Source organism: Saccopteryx leptura, chromosome 3 (assembly GCF_036850995.1).
Source record: "Saccopteryx leptura isolate mSacLep1 chromosome 3, mSacLep1_pri_phased_curated, whole genome shotgun sequence".
Lineage (NCBI taxonomy): Eukaryota > Metazoa > Chordata > Mammalia > Chiroptera > Emballonuridae > Saccopteryx > Saccopteryx leptura.
The window spans coordinates 120,169,367-120,195,653 of NC_089505.1; the positions used below are offsets into that span (position 1 = coordinate 120,169,367).

At 47.7% G+C, this 26,287-nt stretch overlaps 1 protein-coding gene across 9 annotated transcripts in view; it reads left to right on the forward strand.

Annotated features, from left to right (window-relative positions):
• MAST2 (microtubule associated serine/threonine kinase 2) overlaps nucleotides 1–26,287 on the forward strand; it is a 219,649-nt gene that overhangs the window by 188,857 nt on the left and 4,505 nt on the right. For 6 of the 9 annotated variants that reach the window (XM_066376120.1, XM_066376111.1, XM_066376114.1 and 3 more), the window contains 16 exons: nucleotides 2,542–2,562; nucleotides 4,293–4,371; nucleotides 6,812–6,966; nucleotides 8,909–8,984; nucleotides 11,454–11,663; nucleotides 17,103–17,204; nucleotides 18,558–18,690; nucleotides 19,469–19,530; nucleotides 19,787–19,872; nucleotides 20,308–20,516; nucleotides 21,527–21,665; nucleotides 23,600–23,732; nucleotides 24,444–24,609; nucleotides 25,175–25,276; nucleotides 25,520–25,642; nucleotides 25,824–25,933. In XM_066376120.1, coding sequence (XP_066232217.1) covers nucleotides 2,542–2,562; nucleotides 4,293–4,371; nucleotides 6,812–6,966; nucleotides 8,909–8,984; nucleotides 11,454–11,663; nucleotides 17,103–17,204; nucleotides 18,558–18,690; nucleotides 19,469–19,530; nucleotides 19,787–19,872; nucleotides 20,308–20,516; nucleotides 21,527–21,665; nucleotides 23,600–23,732; nucleotides 24,444–24,609; nucleotides 25,175–25,276; nucleotides 25,520–25,642; nucleotides 25,824–25,933 — 1,906 coding nt within the window. Of the gene's footprint in view, nucleotides 1–2,541; nucleotides 2,563–4,292; nucleotides 4,372–6,811; nucleotides 6,967–7,512; nucleotides 7,548–8,908; nucleotides 8,985–11,453; nucleotides 11,664–17,102; nucleotides 17,205–18,557; nucleotides 18,691–19,468; nucleotides 19,531–19,786; nucleotides 19,873–20,307; nucleotides 20,517–21,526; nucleotides 21,666–23,599; nucleotides 23,733–24,443; nucleotides 24,610–25,174; nucleotides 25,277–25,519; nucleotides 25,643–25,823; nucleotides 25,934–26,287 lie in introns of those variants that run through there. The other 3 variants (XM_066376112.1, XM_066376115.1, XM_066376119.1) reach the window with 2 other exon arrangements.

Sequence of the window (26,287 nt, forward strand, 5' to 3'; positions counted from 1 at the left end):
GAAATACAAGCGGACTGAAATGAGTCCATCCAAACCACATACCAAAGCTCCATATACTAATGACTTACTTTTCAGAATATTTTCTAAAATTACTTCTTGGAAAAGTTCATGTTCTTTGATTTTATTTTTTATTTTAAAAATATTCTTTGTTACTGTCAGTCTCTGTCATTAGGTCCTCCAGAAGATTATGGCTCTAGATTTGGAAAAATAACCATGTGTGTTAAACAGATTTAATGAACAGAGAATGATGTAAACAGCTGGACCCAAAAGTCTATTCTGAGACTATTATTTATTTATTTATTTTTGTTAAAGATTTTATTTATTGATTTTAGAGAGAGGAGAGCAAGCAAGCGAGGGAGGGGATAGGAAGCATTAACTCATAGTTGTTGCTTCTTGTATGTGCCTTGACCAGGCAAAGACCAGGGTTTCAAAACAGCGACCTCAGCATTCTAGGTTGACACTTGATCCACTGCGCCACTATAGCTCAGGCATACTTAGACTATTTTTTAAAAAGAGATGACAGAAAAAGAGTAGCTTCCTGGCCCTGGCTGGTTGGCTCAGCGGTAGAGCGTCGGCCTGGTGTGCGGGGGACCCGGGTTCGATTCCCAGCCAGGGCACATAGGAGAAGCGCCCATTTACTTCTCCACCCCCTCCCCTCCTTCCTCTCTGTCTCTCTCTTCCCCTCCCGCAGCCGAGGCTCCATTGGAGCAAAGATGGCCCGGGCGCTGGGGATGGCTCCTTGGCCTCTGCCCCAGGCGCTAGAGTGGCTCTGGTCGCGACAGAGCTATGCCCCGGAGGGGCAGAGCATCGCCCCTGGTGGGCGTGCCGGGTGGATCCCTGTCGGGTGCATGAGGGAGTCTGTCTGACTGTCTCTCCCCGTTTCCAGCTTCAGAAAAATACAAAAAAAAAAAAAGAAAAAGAGTAGCTTCCTTGAAATATCATTAATTCACTATTCAAATGACAACCAATTAGCAATCCACCCCCTTCGTCTTTAGAATTCTGTGAGGCTGAAAAGACATGGACGGGTTGGGAGAAGTTTGATGGCGGATTTGGGTGCCTCTTCTGCCCAGTTGCCTTATTCTGAACAATTATCTGAGTTTGTCTCAAGGACTCATCTCTCCTACCCTGTGTAACTTCCAGTTAGTTAGCAGAGGGTCCTGGTAGGAACCCTTAACAGTGTAGGAACAGACTGTATTTGTGCATTTGTTTTCCCAGCCTTGCTGGGAAGTCCTACTTATCTCAGACTTCCTGCTTTGACTGTGTGTGAACTACAGCCTCAGATTAGGCCTGAGCTGGAACCGTGAGGTCTGTGGCTGATCTCTATAAGTAGCATTGAGTAATTTCTCATTTATTTAATAAATATTTACTGAACACCCAGTATACCCAGGCCCTATGCTAGATACTTAGTTATATAGTGGTAGCAAAATAGACATAACTTCTATTTTCTTGAAACTTTATAGACTGAGTAGAGCCTGTGTAGTTCTTTCCTTTGTAAGGAATACTGTTCCCTCAGATCTTCACTTAGTTAATGCATTCTTGCCTTTTCTTTCTTATCTGACATGTCAGGTCCTCAGAGAGGCCTTTCCTAACCATGCAATATAAAGGAGCCCCCTTGTCGTTCTCCATCAAATTATCCATTTTTATTTTCAGGCCAGTACTTTCCATAATCTGGTATATTTTTATTTGCTTATTTTCTCAATCCCCTCAAGAACCAAAGTAGCTTTAATAAAGATACCTTAATATGTTGAAAACTGTCTCCTGGTATAAAATGAGCAATCGTGCTTATTGATTGAATGAGTGGTAGGTAAGAATAATGAACAAGCAAACAAATACATAGTTAAAAACTGTGACGAGTGCCTTGAAGGCAAATAACATGATGCTGCATGAAGATATAGGAAGGGAATGGGGCTGGAGAATCTAGGCTGGGTGGTCAGGCCAGGCCTCTCTGGAGGATTGGCTTAAGCTAAGACCTGGAAGATAAAAAGAGCCTGCCATGTTGGGAATGATGACACAAGTGTGTAGACCATTCCAGGCAGATGGAATAGCATGGTCCATTGGTGCCCTTGTGTCTGCTTCATTCCCTGGGTTTTAGGAGTAGGATCAGCCAAGAGGCTTTGCATCCTGGTAGTACCACTGAAATCCAAACAGATCTGTGTTAGGTGACATGAAGTTTGAGTCATAGGCATGGAACAGGAACCCCGGGCCGTCCCCTATAGACCCTACTGGGAAAGCAGCTAGGTATTAATATAGGTGTGGAGGAGGATTTCAGCACTGACAAAGTACTTAGGAATTGTGTTTCCTAGATTACTGAGGTCAGGCTTGAGCCTTATAGGATGATGTTAGTTTGGAATATTACACAAAAGTCAGATTTAATGACATGCTAAGGATAGACCCATCAATCCTACAATTTTACTTCAAACTACACAAGTTTCTAAACAGAAGGTTTGCCTTTGCCAAGCTCAACCAAATGCCAGGGGTTAAACAGATCAGTTTCTTTGGTTCCCTTTGATTCTCACTATAATATGTCTCTTTTCACTACAGCCATGGCCACAGAGCAGACAGGTAATAGCGGATGTGATGGGGTGAGGGGTTGGGAAACTGCTATGCATGGCCAGACAAAATGGTTTTGTGCTTGGTGAGAACTGGTTGTGATGAGTCTTCTCTGACCGTGGGTAGTAACATGTTGCCTCTCATAACTAGCAGAGAGGCCCTAAGAGAATCTCCTCTACCTGCTGGAACCGAGGCTCAGCTCATAGGCTTGGAGGCAGGAATTGCTAAATATATAGTTTAAAGCTTCTGAGCCCAGGAACAAGTCACTCTTATTCCCACAGCTTTCCTCAGTTGCCCAATGAGATGATCAGGGAAAGGAAATGAAGGTATCCTATATTGGCATTTCTTTCTGACTCTGGTGGTCCCAAAATGCTTGCCATGCAATTGGTTTCCATTTCTAACCAAGGAAGGAGAAATCACCCGTGAAAAGGTGTTTTTCACAAGAGTTTGGGAAATTCCTCCCCGTTAGACTAGCCCCATCTTTGCTGAGCTGTTTTCCTGGAACTAACTTGCTTTCTTGTGTGGAGTTCCCAGGACAAAACAAAGAGGTCAGAAAGAACATCATGTCTGAGCAGTCTCCTAGATGTTTCTTTGCCTCAGAGACTAGGTTCCAGCAGAGCTGGCTGAGTGGCATGAAGTTTGAATCATGTGCATGAGGCATGGAACCCTGGGCCGTCCCCCTTACAGAACACAGTGGGAAAAGGTGCTAGGTCTTGGTGGGGGTGGGGAGGAATGCTCTTCCTCTCCTTTCCTCCCTGTACCCCCCCTTAACTGTGAACCCTGGAATAAATCACCCAAATTTGTGGGTCTTAGTGTGTTCCCTGTAGATAGAGATTATTGAACTTAACTTCTAAAGATCCTCCATTTCTAATGGGGTTCTGTAGGTAGCAGCAAAAAATCTATCTTTTCTTAAACTTCCACCAGAGCAGGCTACACCCCAAGTTCCACAAGAAAGAACACTTGTGTTATAGCACATCCACAGTCTAGGAAAGAATTACTTGTTCATATTATAAAAGCTTTAAACCAGATATCGCTTGATCTTTCTTTTTTTATAGCAAAACACATAACTGTGTTGCTCTATGTTGAGAACTCAAGGGTGCATCTTTCCAAGAGCAGCAGGAAGCCTGTCCCCAAAGCCTTGTGTATAGCCAAGGCTACGCCGCCTCACTCCTGTTCATAAATTACTGTCACTTTTTGGCAAACATTCTCAAAGACTGGTTTTGTGGTTCCCACTGGATTCTAGGTAGCCTTTGACTATTAGCGATCGACTGATTCATACTGAGACCCCGATGGTGGTCCATTTCTTCCTTGTCAACCCAGTGGCCTGGGGAAGACCAAAGAGTGCTCCACATGGAGCCTTCAAAAGCGGAGTGACTGCGTTTCAGTGTCAGTTCTTTCCTTGTGCGGATAGCCTTCAGCTGGTGTCTGCTCTCATTGCTTCTCTAAGTGAATAAGTTGAGAGTTTAAAGATTTTTATTCCAAACGACAGATGTTCTCATCTGTTATCAGAGTAATCAATGTCATGAACTCCTTTATAGTCAGAGATGTCTGTCTTTGCAGTGGAAAACACAAAATAGGCCCATGTTGGAGAGAGACGTGCAAGCATGTACTGGACTAAGCAGTGCTGCCTTGAGACAAGGAAGTGAACCAGCTGCTGAAAACACTGCTGATGGAAAGGCAGGCAGATCCTAGGCTCAGGGTGGGATCCTGTACAGACCGCCTAATAGTCTTTTCTTACATAGGACTGATGGACGGCGCTGGTCTTTGGCCTCTTTGCCTTCTTCAGGCTATGGAACCAATACTCCTAGCTCTACTGTCTCAGTAAGTAGCCAAATCCGTGACCATACCTCCTTCACCCTTAGAAAATACTTCCCTACACATTATTACTATCTATCCCTACAGTGCTGTAAAGTGGTTTTCAACTTTTCCTTTAAAGCCAAACACAGAGAGGTTGCTTAGGATGAGATGGAGTGGGCCAGAGGGCTGGTGGCCCTTCACAGGCATAGCCAGATCGATTTAAAAAGAAAAATGCCTTTAAAAAGAATTAGCCGGCATGCTCTCTGCACATCAGTTATTCCTGGTGGAATCAGAGGAAGACTTAAGAATAGAGTTTTGCTTTGCCAATGAGGCCAGGCAGTGCAGCTCCTAAACATGGTTCCCCTATTCTCCCCACCTTATTTCTAAAACTACAACTAAGAGCAGATAATCCCTTCCATGTCCCAAAGGCCTGATAGACCTTCCTCCTTCTTTTTTACTTTCAAAAAAAGGGAAGGGGGGTGCATTCGGGAGACACTAGAATCTATGTAAACACAATAAATAAAATAGGGGGGAAAAAAGAAGGGAAGGATGATTATTATTTGGTATTTAAATTTGGTGTGTCTCGGGCCCATCTCTAAAATTTCTAGTTATACTTTCTTTAGAGCAGGTTTTAGCCTAAAACACAAATGTCCCAATTGTCACTATGCACAATTGACCCTAAAATGAGTCTTCTTCATTAAGCAACTCTTAATTGAAGCCAGGATGTCAGGGTTGGCAAACTTGTTTGGTGAAGGGCCAAATATTAAGTACTGAAGGCTTTGCAGGCCATGTAAAATGAGACCACAGACTGGGTGACCTGTTCCCTGTGTCTTCCACCATTCTTCAGGTCTTCTCAGCTCACTTTGTCTGTGTTCATGAAGCTCAAGTAGCTAAAAAGAGTATCGTTTTCTCCCTTGATCTCGGTGTTACTCTTAAATTAATCCAAAGATCTCATTGGTTTTTTGGCAGCTCTTAAGTTTCAGATCTTTCCTTATTGAATACCTTTCTTCATAATCCTTTACTCAAGCAGGTGATTTTTAAGACCCAAGGTAAGAGTCACCTATTAAATATGTATATATTCTTTTTTTTAAAAGAATGTTTTGATTTTTTTAGAGAGAGGAAAGGAGAGAGTAGGAGAGAGAGACAGGAACATCTGTTCCTTATATATGCCCTGACTGAGGATCGAACTGGCAACCTCTGTAGTTCGGGACGATGCTCTAACCCAGCTAGGGCAAAGATGTAGATATTTTATTCAATAAATTTTATAAACTCAACAGATTATTTCAGCTTATTTTATTGCAATACTTTAACAATTTTGATTCATGTTAGCTGTAGTTGGGTGAGGATACTTTTTGAAATTTCTATCCAAATTATTTATAAAAATGTGGCCAAGAGAGATCCCTGTGGAGACTTTTAACTGGCTGTTCACAACTTCATGTATTATAGCATTCCATGAGAGAAGTATGCACTGTTAAGTAAAAAAAAAAGAACACACACACACAGAAAACGGATTTTTCACTTGATATTGAGGCTTACGTTGGCAACATAGTTCTCAGTGTGGGCTGCAGTTTTAACTTTGAGTAGATTTAGATTATTTCAATCTCAGATTCTCAACTGGTGGTAGACTTACTTGCCTGGGCTCTTGCCAGTCTTGTCAGGTACAGGGGAAGCTTACTGGTCCTGGCACTGAAGGGGCTGCTGCAGCAATGGCTCCATCTGTAGGATGCCAAGAGTAGCACAGCTTACTCCCTCAGTGTTCTGTGGCAATTGGCAGTGGGCTCTTGCCCGGAGCCTTAGTCAATGAGCAGTGTTTTCAGATCAAGTCTAATCTTTTAGAAATGTAAAAGTAATCTAGATCTAAAAGTCATTTTCTTCCGCGCTGGGTTTTCATGCCTGCTGGTGTCCCTAGAGTCGGCACAGCCTTCACAGCCACTGCATAGCCAGTTGTCCTCCGAATGCCAGCCAGAAGGGAACAGTGCCAACCATCCCAAGGGGAGGGCTCTCCCCAGGTTGTAGAAGGGAAATCAAGGGGATGTCATTTGTAGTCTGAGTGTACAAATTTCCTGAGCCAGAAAGAATGACTTATTAATTACTTGCCATTCCAACTAGCCAAAGCTTCATTCAGGGCAAAGGCTGTGTGCAGAAGAATCTGCTTTTTGCCACCTGAAGAAGCTCGCTAGGTAGTTATGGTGCTCTTGTATCACATGGCCATCTGGGTCCATCTCTGCAAGGCTTGTGGAGGACTCCAGTGTCTTGGCTTTGTCAGGACTGAGGGCCTGGAGGGCTAGAGATGAACAGGATCACGCACAGGGGAGGCTAACAAGAGCAATGGGAAGAAGGCCTGCTATGGGTTGACTTTGAATTTACATTGACTGGGAAGTCCCTGACCTTTTTCAGTTCTTCTTCATTCCTGGACTGCCCTTAGGCATGTCTTTAATGCTGTTCTTTAATGTCTCCCCTATAGTCATCATGCTCCTCGCAGGAAAAGCTGCACCAGCTGCCCTTCCAGCCTACAGCCGATGAGCTGCACTTTCTGACAAAGCATTTCAGCACAGAGAGTGTACCAGACGAGGAGGGACGGCAGTCCCCAGCCATGCGGCCCCGTTCCCGCAGCCTCAGGTGAGGGGTGCACTCTCTGCTCACTGAGCCCTGGGACTGTGGAGCTCAGTTTATTTGCACAGTGCGGGAGTCAGCAAGCTTACTCAATAAAAGGCAAGATAATAAATAATTTAGGCTTTGCAGGCCGTATAATCACTATGGCAACTATTTAAATCTGTTGTTGTAGTGTGAAAACATCCTTAGACATTGTATAAGCTTTATTTACAAAAACAGGCAGTGGGCCATACTTTGGCACCCCCTGGCATAGCACGTTGGCACAACTTGATGTGAAGGGAAGCTCAAGCTTTTTTGGTTTGGGTACAGCTCAACTCATCTGAAGATGCTGTCAGGTGGTCCCCTTCTTTCTCCCTTTGAAAGTAGTTAGCAGTAGAAGTGTACTGTAGAGTCCACTCAGTAAAACGAGAGTAATAGCACCCATTCCCTGGGAGCAGATCCCAGAGGCCACATTGCTGCTCAGGACACTTGTGGCTGACTTGGGGGAGAAGCCCGTTTCAGAAGCAGAGTTAAATGCTCATCTGACTCTATCTCATTTCCCTGAATTTACAGGTCTTATCAAACCAAACCTTAACAGCTGATTAAATGTGAGTTCCTTAAATTAACTGACTCCTCTTTTTGGTATTATCTGATAAAACTGTGCCAAAATTCCAGGTTAAGGAAGAGGATATGAATTAAAATGAACGTGGCTTTTCAAAAAAATTTTACTGACTTTATTGGGGGACATTGGTTAATTAAATTATATAGGTTTCAAATGTGTAATTCTATAGACCATCATCTGTATATTGTATTGTGTGAAAACGAGCGTGGATTTAATGTCTGAGCTCAGCTTCCCAAGATCTCAGGAAATAGTGAATTGGCTAACATGCTCAGGGCGGGGGCCCAGAGGAGCAGTGCCTCCAGGGACAATCCCTCAGGTAAAAGTGGCACTGTGTGTGTTGGGGAGTGAGCTGAGCCAGACTACAGACTGATTCAGGTTCAGGGGTTGATGAAGACGACTAAGACTACAGTGTGAAGGATCCAGAATATAAATGAGTGAATGTGGAGTGTGAGTCCCAGTGCCTTTCTTTGTCTCACCCAGAGGAACGCCTGAATCTGGTGCTCCCACAATCCATACAGAGTAAAGTATACCTTTTAGGCCATCTGAGATTGAGAGGACTACAGTACGCCAGGGAAATCCCTTCTGTAGTACTCTTAAAATACTTGGCAACATGTATCGATGCAGTAGGCAGACCGTGGTCCACTTTAGGGGAGAAAGGCTGAGAGAAATAGTTCTGAACCTACCTCAGCTTGGATCACAGGCACCAAACTGGGCACAGTACAAGTAACCATTCAGTTGTGTGGCTCTAACTTTGAAATCCTTTAAGGGGAATATAACCACATGTTATCCAAAGGCGAAGTTTACATAGATGACCCAGACCTGTAGCTCACTACAGGCTAGCTCGCCTCATTCATCCCCCAGGTCAGAGTCTGAGTCAGCCCCATTGACTGGAGGTTGTTTGGAAAAATATATAGGTATATACTGTCTTCCTCTGGTTGTTTTGGTGGTGGTTTGATTTTATTTGATTCCTAGAACATGCTGAGTACCCCCGACTGCACTGGCCCAGAAGAGAAGACCCAGAGAGTCCTGTTGTGGGGGAGATCACCCTAAGAAAGCCATCAGTAGACTTAGGATTGGTCTCCTCCTTTGCAGCCTTTTCAGGCCCTGGCACAGGTCTTGTAAAAGCCAGGTTCTTATAGGAAGGTAGCTTACCTCCAGATGGCATCATTTTGAGCTGAATAAGGTGTGCTAGCAGCTCTAGGAATAGGAAGGCTCTGGAACTCAGCACTCATTATGGTGGAAGTATGCGTACTGGGGACAGTGGGTGGGCTCAGGGTTTCGGGATGGGCATTTTTTCTCGAAAGTTCCATGGCACTGAACTAACACATTTGTTTCTTTCTTATTTAGTCCTGGACGGTCCCCAGTTTCCTTTGACAGTGAAATAATAATGATGAATCATGTATACAAAGAAAGGTTCCCAAAGGTAAGGATCCATTTTAAAGGAGACTGGTAATGCCTCTGAAGAAGGCTGCCTACAGCCAGCCCCAGTGGGAGCACTGGGGTGAGGGGGTGGCGTGCTATCCCCAGAGGTAATCAAGAAGAACAGAAAGGTACCAGAAGGGGGAGGAGGATACAAGGACAAGGGCTTCCAGACTGCTGAGAAAGAGGAAGGCGCAGAGGACTATGGGTTTAGAGATTATACTTGCAGGGTCTCTGTTTCATCACTCCTTGGAGGGAGAGGTATTTAGCGAGAAATGTCAAAAAGGAATCCCACCATGTATTAGTGAGGAAGGAACGAACTGGAGACCTTGTTTCTCACCACCACATACATCAGGATTGACAAGTCCAGGTTCCCCCAGAATGGGATGTGCCCTCTGAGAGCACCTTTGTTCATACAGATTTTATAAGTACCACTTCATTGCTGGGCACCAGAGAGTGCACAGATAGGTCTGCTGGACTGGTGCAGTAGGCCAGAGGGAGCTATAATGTGCGAGACAGATCTCAGAGTTACTCACATTTGGATTTGTGTTTTCAAGCAGAAAAATGCTGAGGGAGGAAAGGAGGTTACTATCCTGAGCTAGTTGAGAAATTGTCTTCACACAACTGCAGTTTGGCCATAAACCTCCTTGTACATGGAACTAAGATCTAGCTTCCTATTGCATTTCTTTTTGAACACTACATGCCAATATGCTGAGACCTGGCCACCTAGTGGTGGGTCCTGTTCCTGTAGAACACAGCCAGCCCTGCCTGACAGAGAGCCAGGGCACTGAGTGGGCTTCTGGCCATGACGGTAGGGAGCGAGAGTCCTCAGCCTCCTTCGTCCTCGGTGTAGACCTCCCTGGATCTACCTGTTCATCGGTGTCTAGGGTCTGCAGTGTGTGGTTCGCTGCTCCTCTAGAGACTGTTCTTTTTCTAGACTCAGGTACAGTGTCCTGGACTCCTGGGTGGCCTAGGGAGAAGGTGTGCTGCCCATGCTTCCCCCCTGACGTGCACTGGGAAGCACAGCAGTAAGGAGGGCACAGATTCTGGAACCAGACGGGCTGAGTTCAGATCTGCTTCTGCCATTTACTAGCTGTATAGCCCTGGGCAGAGTATTTAATGCTCTGAGCTTTATTTGCCTCACCTGTGATTTGGGATAATAAGAGTATCTATCTCATAGGGAGTTTTTCAAGATTAATGAACATTAAGCTTTCGTAACTGTGCCCAGGGCTTAGTGAGCACTCAGTAAGTGTGAGCTATTGCTTCCCTGCTGCCCTGTGGTCTATGCCTTCTAGCCTTGGAGAATAAGAGCAAGAAAGAGGGGCAAAGTGAACAGCTAGGAAATCATATGTTATGCTTGGTCCTTTATAAAGAAGTTTGTGAATGTGTAGTGTTTAGAAATGTATCTCATCTTTCTTCCTCTTCATGTACTTAGTGTCGTATGTCATTCTAGCATTGCATGTTTGTGGTTTATGTGCAGGTCTCCATGTCATTCGTGTAAGATGAACTGTTTTGTTAGAGAAAGTGTGTTAAAATTCCTATTTACTTTTCCCTCCTCACTCCTCTCTCTCACTCTCCCTCCCTCTCTCTCCACACACCATATATACATGTATGTATGTGTGTAATACTTATATATATATATATATATATACCTATATGTATGTTCACACACACCCCCGTAAACACACTCTGGAAATCAGAAATCGCCATCTGGTGGCAAAGGAAAGAAGGTCAAGTCCTAGATAGGCAGCTAGGAACTTGTCATTTTGACGTGACTGTGCAGTTAGGCCCCCAAGTGGCTTCTGAGCCAGACTCCCATTCTGCTCTGCTGGGAGCCCAGGCCTGTGAGCAGACAGGTGCACACATTCAGTAAACATTCTCTGAACATCTGCTTGGCTCAGTTGGGTCCTAAGGTCAAGTGATAAATCAAACTTTCTCTGACTTGAAGAAGTTCCAGTTCAGGTTTAGAAACCATCAGTGCCCATTCACTAAGCTTATACAATTGAGAGGTCCAGTGGGAGCACAGAGGAAAGAAAACCCTAGTTTGCCTACAGGAATCAAAAACTTCCCAGAGGAGAGATGATGCTTGAAAGGTGATTAGAAGGAATAATAGGAGTTTGCCGGGCAGGCTTGGCAAGGTGAAAAAGCTCCACACAGGAGATGGCATAGACAGACAGAGGCATGAAACAGCATAATAAAGGAGAACAACAAACACTACAGTGTCCTTAGAGCAAAAGAGCATGCCCCCAAGAAGTGGGGAAGATAGACAAGGCCAGCTGAGACGCCTCCACTGCAGTGTTCTGACTTGACTTGAAGGTGATCTTCTTATGTTTCCAGTCATCAGGTGCCCCAAATATCACATCAGAAAACCAGGATCACAGAGCCCATCCTGAGACTATTACTGACAGCAGGCTTAGCTCCAGCTGAGCTAGGACTAGAAGGGAAATATCACTTTTCCTATTTTTATTCCCAGGCCACCGCACAAATGGAAGAGCGCCTAGCAGAATTCATTTCCTCCAACACTCCAGACAGTGGGTTGCCCTTGGCAGATGGGACCTTGAGCTTTATTCATCATCAGGTGATTGAGATGGCCCGAGACTGCCTGGATAAATCTCGGAGTGGCCTCATTACGTCACAGTACTTCTACGAACTTCAAGAGAATTTAGAGAAACTTCTGCAAGATGTGAGTGTCGTGTGCTTGGACTCTGGTGAATCATCATGTGGTAGTCCTGAGCTAAGATTCAGGCATTAATGATTATCCCGGTCTTCTTAGCCTCCTTGCCTCCTCCTTGGTAGCGTGCAGCCCCTGGCCCCGCCCCTGCCCCGCCCCAGTGTGGTGCTGATGGCCGCAGGCTCCTCAGGCCCCTGCATTGCTGAGGAACCTGTTTGGTGTCAGAAGAACTCAGTTCGGTGTGTCCTTTCTTCTAAGTCCAGTTCCTCTGCCTGAGGCACCAACATTGAACATTGGTAGAATTCATAAATATTTGACTAGGAGATTTGTAACTCAAAGCCAAGACTGGCCCCGGTGGCTGTGGGCAACTCTCTTCTAGTAGAAATACTGGTTGGTGTAAGCAGAGCCTTTAGACTGTATTTCCTCAGCCAGGGGAAAGGAGGCCTGAGGCTTATCCTCTGGGTTTATCTATTTGCTGACATTCTACTAGGCGTAGTAAGAAGTTCTGTAGTAGGGACTTCACCATTTAGAGACCTGACCCTACCCAGTTTGAAACGTCTCTGGGAGGCTAAAGGTACAGAAATCCAGAGAAAGCCAGAGCAGGCGCTGAGTCCTTACCCACTCTCCCTGCTCCAGTGCTTGCTTCCTGTCGGCCTCTCCAGGAAGGTGGGCAGATGCTTCCCCACTCAGGTCACAGTTGCCCCACATCACATCATTTGTACAGTTTCGGTGAGAGGACATGTGCCTATGTCCTCAGGGCTCTTCATGTCACTAGAGTATTTCCCAGTCCAGGCCCCTTTCCCTCCGGACTCATGACCTTGCTCTGGTGTGCTACCAGCTGAGCTGAGGTCCCAGGGATAAGACTCAAACAGAACTTCAGTGTTTTAGTCTAGAACTTAAGAGCAGGGAATTTTTTTAAATGTAGAAAATAGTTGAATCAAGAGAAAGATTACTAAAGATGATCATGATTATTACTGTCAAATATTGGAAGATTTCTCATATATAATTGATAGCAGATTGTTTTCTTTCTCCCTAAAGGTGTACTAGTCCAGTGAACAAGAGTTTTAATGAGAAACGTTTTGATTTAATAGATGAGTACTTCCTTCTACAAAAATATAATTTTCTGGATGTGAGGGCGATCTGGCTGCGACATCTGTCACCCCATTGATCGCCAGGATTGATTCGGCTGATCTGGCTGGCTAGGCGGGTGTCCCCTTCCTCCCTCACCGCTCCATGTGCGTCCCTCCCGAAGCTGTGCGCTTGGTCGAAGAGGACGACCTTCCCCGCTAGAGGAGAGGACCGTTCTTTGGTCAAGGGTATACGAGTAGCTGCGCTCCCCTGCTAGAACCTCCAAACAAGTCTCAAAAATATAATTTTCTGATTTCAAGAGAATACTTAAATTTATATAAAGATGACCTTAGAAAGCTAACGCCTCATGAAAATCATTGGCAGCTATTTGTTTTCTGTTCCAAGAGTAACATTCTAGCAGTTCTTTAAATAGTGGCTAGGAACTGGGGGTTGCGGCAGCAGGTAAAGGATCAATGTAGAGTGACTCCATGGGTGCTTGTACATCTGAGGTTTATTTGAACAGTCAGTCAGACCTCTGCCCCAAACCGTTAAACATCTTTCCAGGCGCATTGCCTCTGGGGCTCGGTTTTTTGGTGCAGTAGGAAGAGTTCTGAAAGTGGAACCAGCGCGTCATCTGTTCCCGAATTTGCTGGGCCCCGGGAATGCAGAAAATGTCTGTGCAGGTTCTAGCTCAAGGAATTCGCTAGTCATTGGAATTACAGACTCATCAACACGTACTTAAATAAAAATAACAGCTATCATTTATTGAATGTACTGTATGCCAGCCGCTACTGAGTGCTCTATGGACTTATCTCACTTGTGTTTATTATAGTAAGTGTGATTGGTGACCAGTGAGGAAACGTCAGTTCTGAGCACAGAGGAGGATGTAGTGATACTGCATGGAGAGTTTAGGAAAGATTGAGGCTTGTCAAGTCCGTAGGGGTTCACTATACCTAGGAAACAGTACAAACAACCTCTCTGAGGTATAAAGGAACTTGGTACATTCCAGAAAGTGCAGATAAAGTAGTTTGGCATGACTAGAGTGAAGGGTACTTGCAAAGGAAAATTGTAGATAAAGTGGAAGAGTTAGACCTGGGTTGGTGACGCGGCAAAGGTCGAAGGGCCTGGCCCTGGCCGGTTGGCTCAGCGGTAGAGCGTCGGCCTGGCGTGCAGGGGACCCGGGTTCGATTCCCGGCCAGGGCACATAGGAGAAGCGCCCATTTGCTTCTCCACCCCCCCTCCTTCCTCTCTGTCTCTCTCTTCCCCTCCCGCAGCCAAGGCTCCATTGGAGCAAAGATGGCCCGGGCGCTGGGGATGGCTCCTTGGCCTCTGCCCCAGGCACTAGAGTGGCTCTGGTCGCGGCAGAGCGACGCCCTGGAGGGGCAGAGCATCGCCCCTGGTGGGCATGCCGGGTGGATCCCGGTCGGGCACATGCGGGAGTCTGTCTGACTGTCTCTCCCCGTTTCCAGCTTCAGAAAAATACAAAAAAAAAAAAAAAAAAGGTCAAAGGGCCTATGAGGAGCTTGGTAACATGAAGGCAATGGGGAATCACTGAATGGTTTTAAATTGAAAAGTGGCATGGTAAGGTTTTAATTTAAAATAATAAAAGTCACGGCCCTGGCTGGTTGGCTCAGTGGTAGAGCGTCGGCCTGGCGTGCAGAAGTCCCGGGTTCGATTCCTGGCCAGGGCACACAGGAGAAGCGCTTATCTGCTTCTCCACCCCTCCCCTTCTCCTTCCTCTCTGTCTCTCTCTTCCCCTCCCGCAGCCGAGGCTTCATTGGAGCAAAGATGGCCCGGGCACTGGGGATGGCTCCTTGGCCTCTGCCCCAGGCGCTAGAGTGGCTCTGGTCTCAACAGAGCGACGCCCCGGAGGGGCAGAGCATCGCCCCCTGGTGGGCAGAGCGGCGCCCCCTGGTGGGCGTGCCGGGTGGATCCCGGTCGGGCGCATGCAGGAGTCTGTCTGACTGTCTCTCCCCGTTTCCAGCTTCAGAAAAAAAAATAATAGCAATAATAATAAAAGTCACTATCATTTATATAACACTTAATAAATGCTAGACAGTACATTATCTCATTTAATTTAACCAATGTAACCTTCACAACAATACTATAAGGAAAGTACTGTTATTATTCCCTAAATCTACAGAAAGGAAACAGAAGCTTTAAGGGGCTAAGTTAGCCCAAGGTAACTCATTTCTTAAATAACAGAGATAGATCCCAAAACCAGGTTTGTCTTATTCCAGAGCTTAAGGTCATAGATTTTCAAACTCTTAGTCAACAAACATTGACTGACATCTGCCACATAAGAGGCACGATGCTAGGCTTAGCGTGTGAGGGAAGGAAAGAGGAAAGAAGACACAGCCTCTCTATTCACAAGGCCCTGCAGTGTAGCTGCAGAGTCCCAGCTAATTACAGGCAGCATGGCAGTACCTGTGGCGTGAGCAGACAGACGGAGAACAGAGGAAAGAGAGCCGTTGCTTGTTCTTCTTGTGTGTGGAGGAGGGTGGGGGACAGGGGACTTCGATGGGGCTTCAGAGTTGATATCTGGGCTGAGTCTTAAAAGAACAACAAGGTTTTACTAAGTGTTCAGCCTCTTTCATTTTATAGACAGTGTTTTGTGGGGTTTTCCCCCCCAAATGGGTTTCAATTGCTGTTTTTCTTTCCTTACAACCTATCCACTGCTCAGTATTCTGCCTTCCATTCCCACCATTCCACTAAAATGCTTTTAGACAAAAAAAGACATCGAGGAACTAATTGGCCAATTGTCAAATCCTACGACTTCTTTCCGTCCTCATCTTTCTTCACCTCTCTACAGAACTTTCCACAATGAGTACCTCTCCTTAATCCCCCTCCTTGGTTGTCATGACAGTGCCCTCTCCAGCCTTGCAGTCTTGCTGCCCCTTCACAAGTTACTTCTCTGCCCATCTCTTAAATGCTGATGTTCCACAGGGCACCATCCTGAGCGTCCATTCTCCTCTCTCCTTTCTTCATACTCTCCCAGTCCGTGTCTTCAGTTGTCACCCACATGCCGAGGACTCCACCTGTGGCCGCGTCCCTCCCTCTCCTCCTGAGCTCCAGATCATTGTTCCTATTTGTGTATTGGCTCCTCCACTCTGACTTTCCAGGTCAGTTAGTATTCTTAAGTTGCAAGTCATAGAAAGCCAACTTGGAGTAGTTCGAGCAGGACGGGGAAAGTATTTATAAAAGCGGTGGTTAGAGGATTGAGAACAGAAATGCAACCAGGCCTCAGAAGGGCAAAGCACTAGAAACCAGAGCCTCTGAAAGCCTGGAAGCGTTTATCCTCCTCTCTCATCTCTGGTTTTCTCTGTGCTTCTGTTTCTCTGTCTCTTTGGTAGATAGGCCCTCCCTGTTCACCCAAGAGTAGATTATATAGTGCTGCCACATTAATAACAACAGTTGTCTTTCCATACTTTTTAAAATTCCTAGGGAAGTAACTGCGCTGGCCAGCTGTTGGAGATGGGCGGGAAGGTAAAACCACACAATCAGTACAAGTGCCCCTGGAAGGCAGAGCAGTTTCCATAAGGACAAGAAGGGCTCCTGGGCTGAGCAGATACTCAGAAAGAACCTATTATGTACTGCAGACTGTGAATCCAAAACAGCTTGTTTCTTCCCTACTTGCTTTTTCTCTATAACCAAATATAACGTGCTCTCTACCTCTCCTCCCCTAAACTGCTTATCTTCTTATATTTCCTATTTCGTTTATGGGTTTCCCAAAATTCCCCTAAAATTGTAGTTGCAGTTACTTTCTTTTCTTGCTCATCCACCCTCAGGTCTGCTCAGCCATCTCCCTCTGGAGTGGTGGGTGAAATGGCTCCAGTCTGCTCGTTTCTCTTCGTTCTTCCTGCCTGGGTTTCTGCCCTTTTCATCTGCATCACTGATGAAATCCCACTGTTAAGCGGTTTTCCTGCTTTTAGGCTTGCCTTATTTGGAGCCCACTTACACTGCAGCCAGAGTAGTCTTTCTAAAACACCTATCTGGTCACATCACTCTCCTGCTTGGAGGTCTCTCTATTCCTGATGGTCTGTTTGGGGTGGACAGTGAACATCAGTGAAGGCTCCATTGAGAGTTGCCCCTAAGCTGGTGTCTAGAGCGTAAGTGAAGCTTGTCGCTTGTTGATGGAGGAGCAGGGAAAATGGTGTCTGTGTGACATTCCTTGGTGTTAGGCAGGGTTCTAAAGCTCTTGTTCCCAATGAGCAGCCTGCGTCTCTCACAGCCCACTGGCCTTCTCTGAGTTCTTTGCTTTGCAGAGCTCTCAATACCACCAAATTGTTTCTCCCTGTAATACAGCTCTGCCTAGCCCCGGCCTGCTTCGCTCAACCACACTGGGCCAGTGGATTGCTTAAACCACCTTTGTCTTCTCCATAGGCTCATGAGCGCTCAGAGAGTTCAGAAGTGGCTTTTGTGATGCAGCTGGTGAAAAAACTGATGATTGTCATTGCCCGCCCCGCTCGGCTCCTGGAATGCCTGGTGAGTGGACTCTGGGAAAGGTTAGTAGGGGGTTGGAGAGGAAGCAGTGGGCTATAGAGGAAGTACTCTGCTCTTAGCAAAACTGGTGGCACGTACTGCCATTTCTGCTGCTGAAGTCCTTATTTAAATACACTGCTCACAGCCTGACCTGTGGTGGCACAGTGGATAAAGCGTCGACCTGGAAATGCTGAGGTCGCCGGTTCAAAACCCTGGGCTTGCCTGGTCAAGGCACATATGGGAGTTGATGCTTCCTGCTTCCAGCTCCTCCCCCCTTCTCTCTCTCTCTCTCTCTCTCTCTCTCTCTCTCTCTCCTTCCCTCTCCTCTCTAAAATGAATAAATAAAAATAAAAATAAAAATTTGGAAAAAAAAAAAAAAGAAAGCAATCAGTGAACAACTAATGTGCTGCAACAAAGAACTGATGCTTCTACCTTTCCCTCTTCCTGCCTGTCTGCCAGGCAGTATAGGATGGTCTGGTGCAGTAGTTCCCAAATTCTGGCCTTGTCCTGTGATGAAATTTCTACCGGTTTGCAGAGAATGAAAAATAAATAAATAAATACACTGCTCACAAAAATCAGGGGATCAGGGAACGTGCAGATACACCAGTACTTTCAGCCTTTTGTATAGTGCATTTTCACCAATGAAATAAAAGTTGGTTTTGCATCTCATTTGCATAATCAAACAACTTTTTTTGACTTGTCATTTGCTTTTCCGACATTCTTCTTTAATAAAAAGAAATCAAATGTTTCTACTCTAATCGTTTCATATTCATTTTGAAATATCCCCTAATTTTTGTGAGCAGTATATAATATGTGAACATTGGGGACCAAATGAATTCTTGTGAAGAAAACTGGATGATCCTGAAGGGGGGTGTGGCAGGGACCCCATTATTATGTGCTCCATGCAGACAGGGACAGTTGTGATCTGATCCACATGGCTCTCTAGCTCTTAGCACACAGGAGGTACTCAGTGAATAGCTGACAGCATGTGTGCACTGCTGGGTCGTGAGCCACAAGTGAGAGGGCACTAGGTCCGCTCTTGTGGGCTAGGTGTGCAAACATGCCTTGACATTGCCATCCGGCTGGTGGAGAGCTTTGGACCAAGTGAATAGGCTGGGCTCTTTTGAAAGCAACAGCTCTGGATGTCCAATCTGGAAATGGCCTGTAAGGCAGCGTTGTCTCCATTCTCATGATCCCTGAATCATGATGTTTCTGGGTATTCAGGGGTCGGGGTGTCCCATCACAAAGGGAAAGTCTTCTTGTTCATCCTGCACTGAGTACATGCTATAAAATTAGGAAAACCAACAGCTTCCAAGTGTGGCTCTTACTACTGACTACCTCTCTCCCCTGGTACAGGAGTTTGACCCTGAAGAGTTCTACCACCTGTTAGAAGCAGCTGAGGGCCACGCCAAAGAGGGACAAGGGATTAAATGTGACATTCCCCGCTACATCATTAGCCAGCTGGGCCTCACACGGGATCCCCTGGAGGGTGAGCAAGCTGCCTGGTGGCTGCAGAAAGGCCCCACAGCCACAGGCTTTCACAGCAGGGAAACCACTTGGAGAAGAGCTTAGACTGGACTTGGGCATGGCAGGCCTCAGGGGCCTCAGGGCTGTAGGAGGAACCGTGAGTTCTCTGTCATAAAACAGCCCCTCCTTCCGCATTGCTCACATCCGCCTGACATAGCCCAACCTGGACAGCCTTGGGCTCAGCTGGATTGGATTTAGAGCCCAAAATCAAGAGGTCACCAACAAAAGGACTACAGTCACATTTTCAAAAATGCTCACCTCCTGTGCGTGCTCACCTCTCCTGCTGCCATCTTACAGTCCTTCGGTGTCTCTGGGGTGGTCCCAGCTCAAGGTGTCAGAAGATGATCTCCATTCTTTGGGGCTTCGCAGTGAGCCCCTGCATAAACTGTAGGCTCCCACGTCCCTGGTCTGTTGCCGTCCTGCCTTCCCTGCTCCCCTTGCTCCCCAGCCCCATCCGGCAGAGCCGAGTCTTGGCCAGCAGGATGGGAACTGATAGCCCAGCTTTGAGTCTTGTTTTCCAACAATTGTCTCAAGTCTGAAAGAAGTGTTATAGAATTCGCCAGACCTTATAAATGGTACTGGAATTCTGGAAATAGGAGTGACCGTATTATTGGCATATAAGTTCAAACTGATGCAGAAAGCGTTAGTGCTACCCCACACAGTCAGGCAACGTGAGTGGACTACTGAGGTGCCCAACAGTGCCATGTACACTTTTCTCCGTGTCCTTGCTTTATTTCTAGAAATGGCCCAGTTGAGCAGCTATGACAGTCCTGACACTCCGGAGACAGACGATTCAGTTGAGGTAAAGGTCCTGCACTCCTGCCCCAGTCCTGGAGCCTCGGCCCTGTGAAGCGAGGCTGTGAGTTCTCTTGGGTAGAACATCTGAAGGAGCAGGCGGGGCTGCTGGGTTCACTGCCTGAGGAGTCAGTCCGCTGCTGGGGAAGGCTGGGCAGGAGGCCGTGGCAGGGCAGCGAGCTGAGCTCCTGCTGGGCTACAGCTTCCCTAAACATAGGGCCCTGTGAAGCATGCTTGCCTCTCCTCTTTCCCTTGTCTTCCAGGGCCGCGGGGCATCTCTGACATCTAAAAGGACACCCTCAGAAGAGGACTTTGAAACCATTAAGCTCATCAGCAATGGCGCCTATGGGTAAAGGAAGAGGGCAGGCTGTGGCCAGGACTGGGGCTAAGCCAGCCCTTGGGCTCTTCCTTCTAGAAGTATATGATGCCCAATCCTCTGGGCAGCAGATGGCTCAAGATGGGCCCTCTCTCTCCCCACAGCCCCTGGAGAGGCAGGAGATCAGTTTCCTCTGACTTTTGAGCATTGTTCCCCTCCCAGGCAATTCCCACTCGTCTTGGTAGCATCCCTATCACTGAGCTCTGGGGAAGGGTTGAGCTGTGTCCTCAGGACTTGATATATCAGGAAACTGAAGAGCTCTATGGGCAGGGGGCCCAGGTCCTTCTCATTTGTTCTGTGCCTTTATAAGGTGTGAAAAGAGGCATTTTAGCCACCCCAGCGCTGGGTCAGAGAGCACAGCACAGGGGCTGAGGGTCCTTGGGGACTGAATGGGCACTGTGTTCCCAGGGCCGTGTTCCTGGTGCGGCACAAGTCCACCCGGCAGCGCTTTGCCATGAAGAAGATCAACAAGCAGAACCTGATCCTGCGCAACCAGATCCAGCAGGCCTTCGTGGAGCGCGACATACTGACTTTCGCTGAGAACCCCTTTGTGGTTAGCATGTTCTGCTCCTTTGAGACCAAGCGCCATCTGTGCATGGTGATGGAGTATGTTGAAGGTACTTGGAGAAAGTTGCCTGACTCGGAGACCAAAGTACAATCTGAGACTTGGTCCTGAGCTGGGACCAATAGCTTGCTACAGGGTAAAGTTTCAGGGCCCAGCTCTCTTTGACGTTGGTTTCCGCCTTAGGATTTCAGACCATTTGGCTACAATGGGCACAGACCTCCCTGGCCCTCACAGGAAGAGGCTTCTATCGCAGCAGCTGCAGTGAGGCTGCCCATGTCAGTGCAATGAGAGGCCCTCTGGGACAGGATGTATCCCTGGCGGCTCTAGAATCCCGCCCCCCAAAGCCTACACAGCCTCTACTGCTGGCACCAGGCAGGAACAAAAGCGGTGGCAAAGCCAAGAAGCCCTGGGTTGGATGCTGGGAGGATTGCATCTGGGCCCTCAGAAGACAGGAAAGCCATTATCCTGGCTGATGGCTTATGAGGGGGACGCCCCCTAAGGCCACACAAAATGCTCTCGGAATGAAGCAGAAGAGAATTGTGGGGCAGCAGCTTGGCCAGAGGCCTTCCTCTCCCCTTCTCACTGTTGTGTACAGCTTCCAAAGATATTTTGCCTAAGTCTTTAAGTTGAAGCTGAACTCCCCTTTTAATTAGTGGGTTCATGCTGAGAGTTGAGTGTTATTTTCCTCACAAAATAAAGGACAGTTGTCAGGAAGGAAATAATGAACAATGCTGATGTTACAGCCAAATGTGTTTACAATTTACAGGAGTCCCATCCTATAATAACTTAGTCCTGTCCCTTCAAATCAACTTACAGGCACAGGGGCCTGGGTTCCTTCCCTCTCTGGCTTGAACAGTGGCCTAGACAGCCACTTCCCTTACCTCCTGCCCCCCTCCACACTCTTACCTCCCACCCATGCCAGCAACAGAGGGGCCAGGATCACAGTCTCTAGCACCAGGGTCTTCCATGAGGCCATCTCCTGGGGCCTTAGGGACAGTAAGCATGAGACCGTCTAGCACAGAGAACTGGACCCTTCCTTCATGGCGCCTGCCCTTGTTGCAGGAGGAGACTGTGCCACTCTGCTGAAGAACATCGGGGCCTTGCCTGTGGACATGGCGCGTCTGTACTTTGCGGAAACCATGCTAGCCCTGGAGTACTTACACAACTATGGTATCGTGCACCGTGACCTCAAGCCTGACAAGTACGCCCTCTATCTGGGTTCCTTGTTCCAAGTTCCATCTTGGGTCTCTAGATAAATGGAGGCAGACACAGCATGTTTGAATCTATATTAGAATGGCTGATAGGAAACAGTGCTCATGTGGATATCCTCATAGGTCCAGGGCTGTCTCCTGACCGCTCCAAGTACAAAGACCATCATTGCCAGCAAAGTCTGGCAGGGGCATTGTAAGGTTTTGGTGACATATAAGAGTTACTGAGGAGTGCCACTCAAGAAGCCAAGCAGGAACAAAAGAATCAGCATATATAATTGATGGTTGGCAGTGTTCTGACATTTACTGACATCTTCTCTATACCAAGCATGATACCATTGGCTATAAAATAGTTCCTGGTCTAGTGTGGGAGACAGAAATATCTGTGTACAGGCTATTTCTCGGAAATTAGTCCGTTGGAAAAGGGTGGGAGGAGCTCTATGAAGCTGGAGAGCGGGATTTGCAAAGGCACACAGGTGTGACCCATTCAGGAACCACAGATGGTGCAGTTTGGCTGAAGCTGATATTGTTGGTTGGTCAGAGTAGTAAGAGCAAAGGATAGGAGATAGGCAGGAATCAGGTCATAAAGGGCCTTTTTGTGTTTGGGTTTATTTGAAAAGGTCCTAGAGGTCTTTGAAAGGCCTATGAACCAAAGGTATCATAGACCGACAAACTCAGACTTTGATTTGAGTTCAGGAAATCACTGCCAGTGGAAAGAGATGGTGAGGCCATTGCAGTAGACCAGGCCAGAGCAAAGCCTGCACTAGAACAGTAAGGATGGAGGAGAGAAGGGGCACTGTGGGGAGCAGAAAGGAAACAATAAGGTTGGGATGGGGGTGCAAAGAGAAGTGAGAGAAAGGGAGTCTGGGATACCTTCCAGATTTCTAGCTTGGGGCCAGTGTAGAGTGATAAGCTTCTGCAGTGGGAAGTGGCTTTGACATTAGACAGACCTGAGTGCAAATGACTGCTTGTTAACTCTGAATTAAACCTCTCTGAGCCTCATGTTTTTCCTTTTTACTTATTTGTATTGATTTTACAGAGAGAGGGGGGTAGGGGGACGAGAAGTAGTGCCTTGACCAGGCAAGCCCAGGGTTTCAAACCAGCGACCTCAGCATTCCAGGACAGCACTCTATCCACTGAGCACCACAAGCCAGGCTCTTGTTTCTCCTTTTTCAAATGGGGATACTAATACCTATTTCTGTTGTGTTAGCTGCTCTGTAAGACCTTTCAGAAGTCAAAATATTTTTATAAATAACAAAGCACTTACCACAGAGCTCAGTAGGTAACAGAAATTACTGCCTTTCACTGAAAAGAGGACCCATTAGGAAGCATGACTTTGCTTTGGACAGGTTGAGTTTGTGGTGCCTGTAAGGCATCTGGGCACTCTGTAGACTTGGAGATCTAGTGGTCAGGGCCAGAGATACTGATTTGGGAATTACAGGAAAAGGGGAGGCAGGGAGCAGCCTTCACACAAAATGAAATGTCCTGGGCCGAGTGTGTGAAGGGAGAGGAAGAGACGATTCTCTGAGATCTTAGTTCTAGTTTCTCCTAACGAGCTCCTCTTCTGAGACCAACCATGGGCACTGAATAAAAGTATGTGCCCCTGAGTCAGGGACATTATGAGCCACCCAGGTGAGGAGAGGGAACTGGGTTGGCTGATACCTGCCCCCAGTATAGAATACAGCTGTGGGCAACAAACAGAAGTGGGTTGAGGGAATGGGCGAAGAGCAGGTTGCTTGTGCAGAATGCAGTACTCACAAAGCCAGAGCTGGCTGTTCTCAGCTCCTTGTCTCCCTGCTGAAGCTGCTCTGCTGATGTCCCACAGCAGCCCTGAGGAAGCCTGAGTGGGAAATGCTGGCATATACTAAAACCGGCACTTTTAGAAAACTAGGAAATAATGCCATCCTCTGTTTCTCTGGTTTCCCAGCCTCCTGATTACATCCATGGGGCACATCAAGCTCACTGACTTTGGCCTTTCTAAAATTGGCCTCATGAGTCTGACAACAAACTTGTACGAGGGCCACATTGAAAAAGATGCCCGGGAGTTCCTGGACAAGCAGGTGAGGAAGGATGGTTGAGACTTTGGGGGTTGAATCCCAGGCCTCATGCTTACCCTGTAGGTATATGTTAAGACTGGGAGCTCCTGTCTTTTTCATCTTTTGGTTCTAGGGAGACATTGAGATAGATAGCACATTTAGAAAATAGGGTGGGCCAGTAGAATTACACAGATATAAAATACAAAATCATCTTCCTCCTCAGAGTTTGGAGAAAACAGGTCATCCAATCACTGACACTCTCCTAGCCTCAGTCAAGAGCACAGCTCTCCTGGAGCTTGTTCCTGGCAGTCACACAGCTCCAAATTCCCCCTGTGCTCTGGCCCAGCTTCCTGAGAGTAGCCTCTGGACCTTCCCTGCCTGACACCTCAGGTTGTGACTGTTGACACGTCTCTGTAGTAATCATGTGACTGTAGGGTCCGTTCTTGGGGAGGCTGGAGGGAAGAAGCCAATTGTGGGGTGGCAGCCAGGGATGCCAGAGGAGGTGTCTAGGGGTCAGGGAGTGCTGGTGGTTTCAGGCTAGAATGAGATGTTTTGAGTAATAAGAAAATACATAAACTACCCCCCAGCAACAGTTCCAACTCTGGTTGATCTTGCTCATTAACGAGTTAGCTGAGTCTTCAGTCTTTATTCAGAGACACTTTTACCCCAAGGATGGGAACATCCCCACCCTTCCAGCTTCATGCCAGTGAGCTAGCCTGGCTTCTCTATGCCCAGGTGTGCGGGACCCCGGAGTACATTGCACCTGAGGTGATCCTGCGTCAGGGCTATGGGAAGCCAGTGGACTGGTGGGCCATGGGCATAATCCTGTACGAGTTCCTGGTGGGTTGCGTCCCTTTCTTTGGAGACACTCCGGAGGAGCTCTTTGGGCAAGTGATCAGTGGTAGGTACCATCACCTTGGCCCACTGGGGAGGCAGTCTGGACCCACAGATACGATTTATGCATGCACCTGTGAGGCTTATGTGTTCTTTTCTGAGTTCATGTGAGTGTGATGTACGCTTGCCTCTCTGGTGTGTGTCTGTGTGCAGGCATTCTGTGTGTGTCACCTGGGGCTTGTTCTGTTTGTGTTCGTGTCCCCCATATGTACGTGGGTGTACTTGTTTTGTCAGTGTGCGTATCCTGTGGGTGTTAGTTCTCTGAGTGTGTGTGTGTGTCTGGGGTGTAAAGGCAGGGTGAGCTGGAGCTTCAGGACAGGGAGGACCCTCTGCAGTGCCCACCCTGGATCAAAGAGCGAGGCGTGCTCTAGGGTCTGTGGTCTAGGAGGACAGGAACCTATAGAACTTAAGGAATGGGATCCCAGGCAAGCTTCAAGGTTCCTGGGCTGAGCCCTTTATGCCTCCCTACCCTTACCCTGTCTGAGGACCGTCTTCTCCATCTCCCCACTGCCACAACTTCTGAGAGCCCCCCCTAGCCCACGCCTTTCCTCTCACCCCCAATCACTCTTCAGATGAGATTGTGTGGCCTGAGGGGGATGACGCACTGCCGCCAGATGCCCAGGACCTCACCTCTAAACTGCTCCACCAGAACCCTCTGGAGAGACTGGGCACAGGTAGGATAGGTCCCACTAAACTTTCTCACCACTTGGAAGAGGTAAGGGGGAGGCTGGCTTCAAGTGTGAGCAGTGCCTCTGGACCCTGAAATCTGCCCCGCTCCCTCTGGGTGGAAGAGCTGGGAAGGGGCCGGAGCTGAGGCCTCCAGGCCTTGCCTCTTGAGGCCTGGCTTCTCACTGGACTTGCTGGCCTGGACTCCACCCACCCGTCCGCTCTCTTGCCCACACCCGCCCTGTCCACAGGCAGTGCCTATGAGGTGAAGCAGCACCCATTCTTTACTGGTCTGGACTGGACAGGGCTTCTTCGCCAGAAGGCTGAATTTATTCCTCAGCTGGAGTCAGAGGATGATACCAGCTACTTTGACAGTAAGGCCACTGATGGGATGGGGAGGAGCAAGGTGGGTAGATCTGTTTTATCAGAAACACCTGTGCACCTGAACTTGGCATTAGGAGAGCAACTTTTCAGGCCCTCCTGAGGTCTGTTAGGGTCAAAAGGAGGCCACCACCAGGGGCCTCTTAAGGGGACTGTCCTGTGTGTCTGACCCAGCCCGCTCAGATCGATACCACCACATGGACTCAGAGGATGAGGAGGAAGTGAGTGAAGACGGCTGCCTTGAGATCCGCCAGTTCTCTTCCTGCTCGCCCAGGTTCAGCAAGGTACTGCCGAGGCAGGCGCAGACCGGGCAGCACCGGATAACGGGTGAAGAGGACCTGTCAAGAGACATGCCTGGGGCAGGCTGGGGGAGGGGGTGAAGGGGCTACCTCAAGAAAAAGAGGAGGATAGGGCTGGGCCTGCATATGACAGGTACTTCTAGAACCACTCCAGCCCTGACATATGAGATGCCAGGGGTGAGGCCAGGTCAGCCCAGTAGATGCGCTGTTTCCTTGAATATTCAACAGTATATACAGGGGAGGGAAGGGGAGAACTGGTTCAGATCCCTGGGTTTCAGGTGCAAGGATACTTGAGCCCCTCAAGTGTGTGTGTTGACGCCCTCCCCAGCACATCCCCTG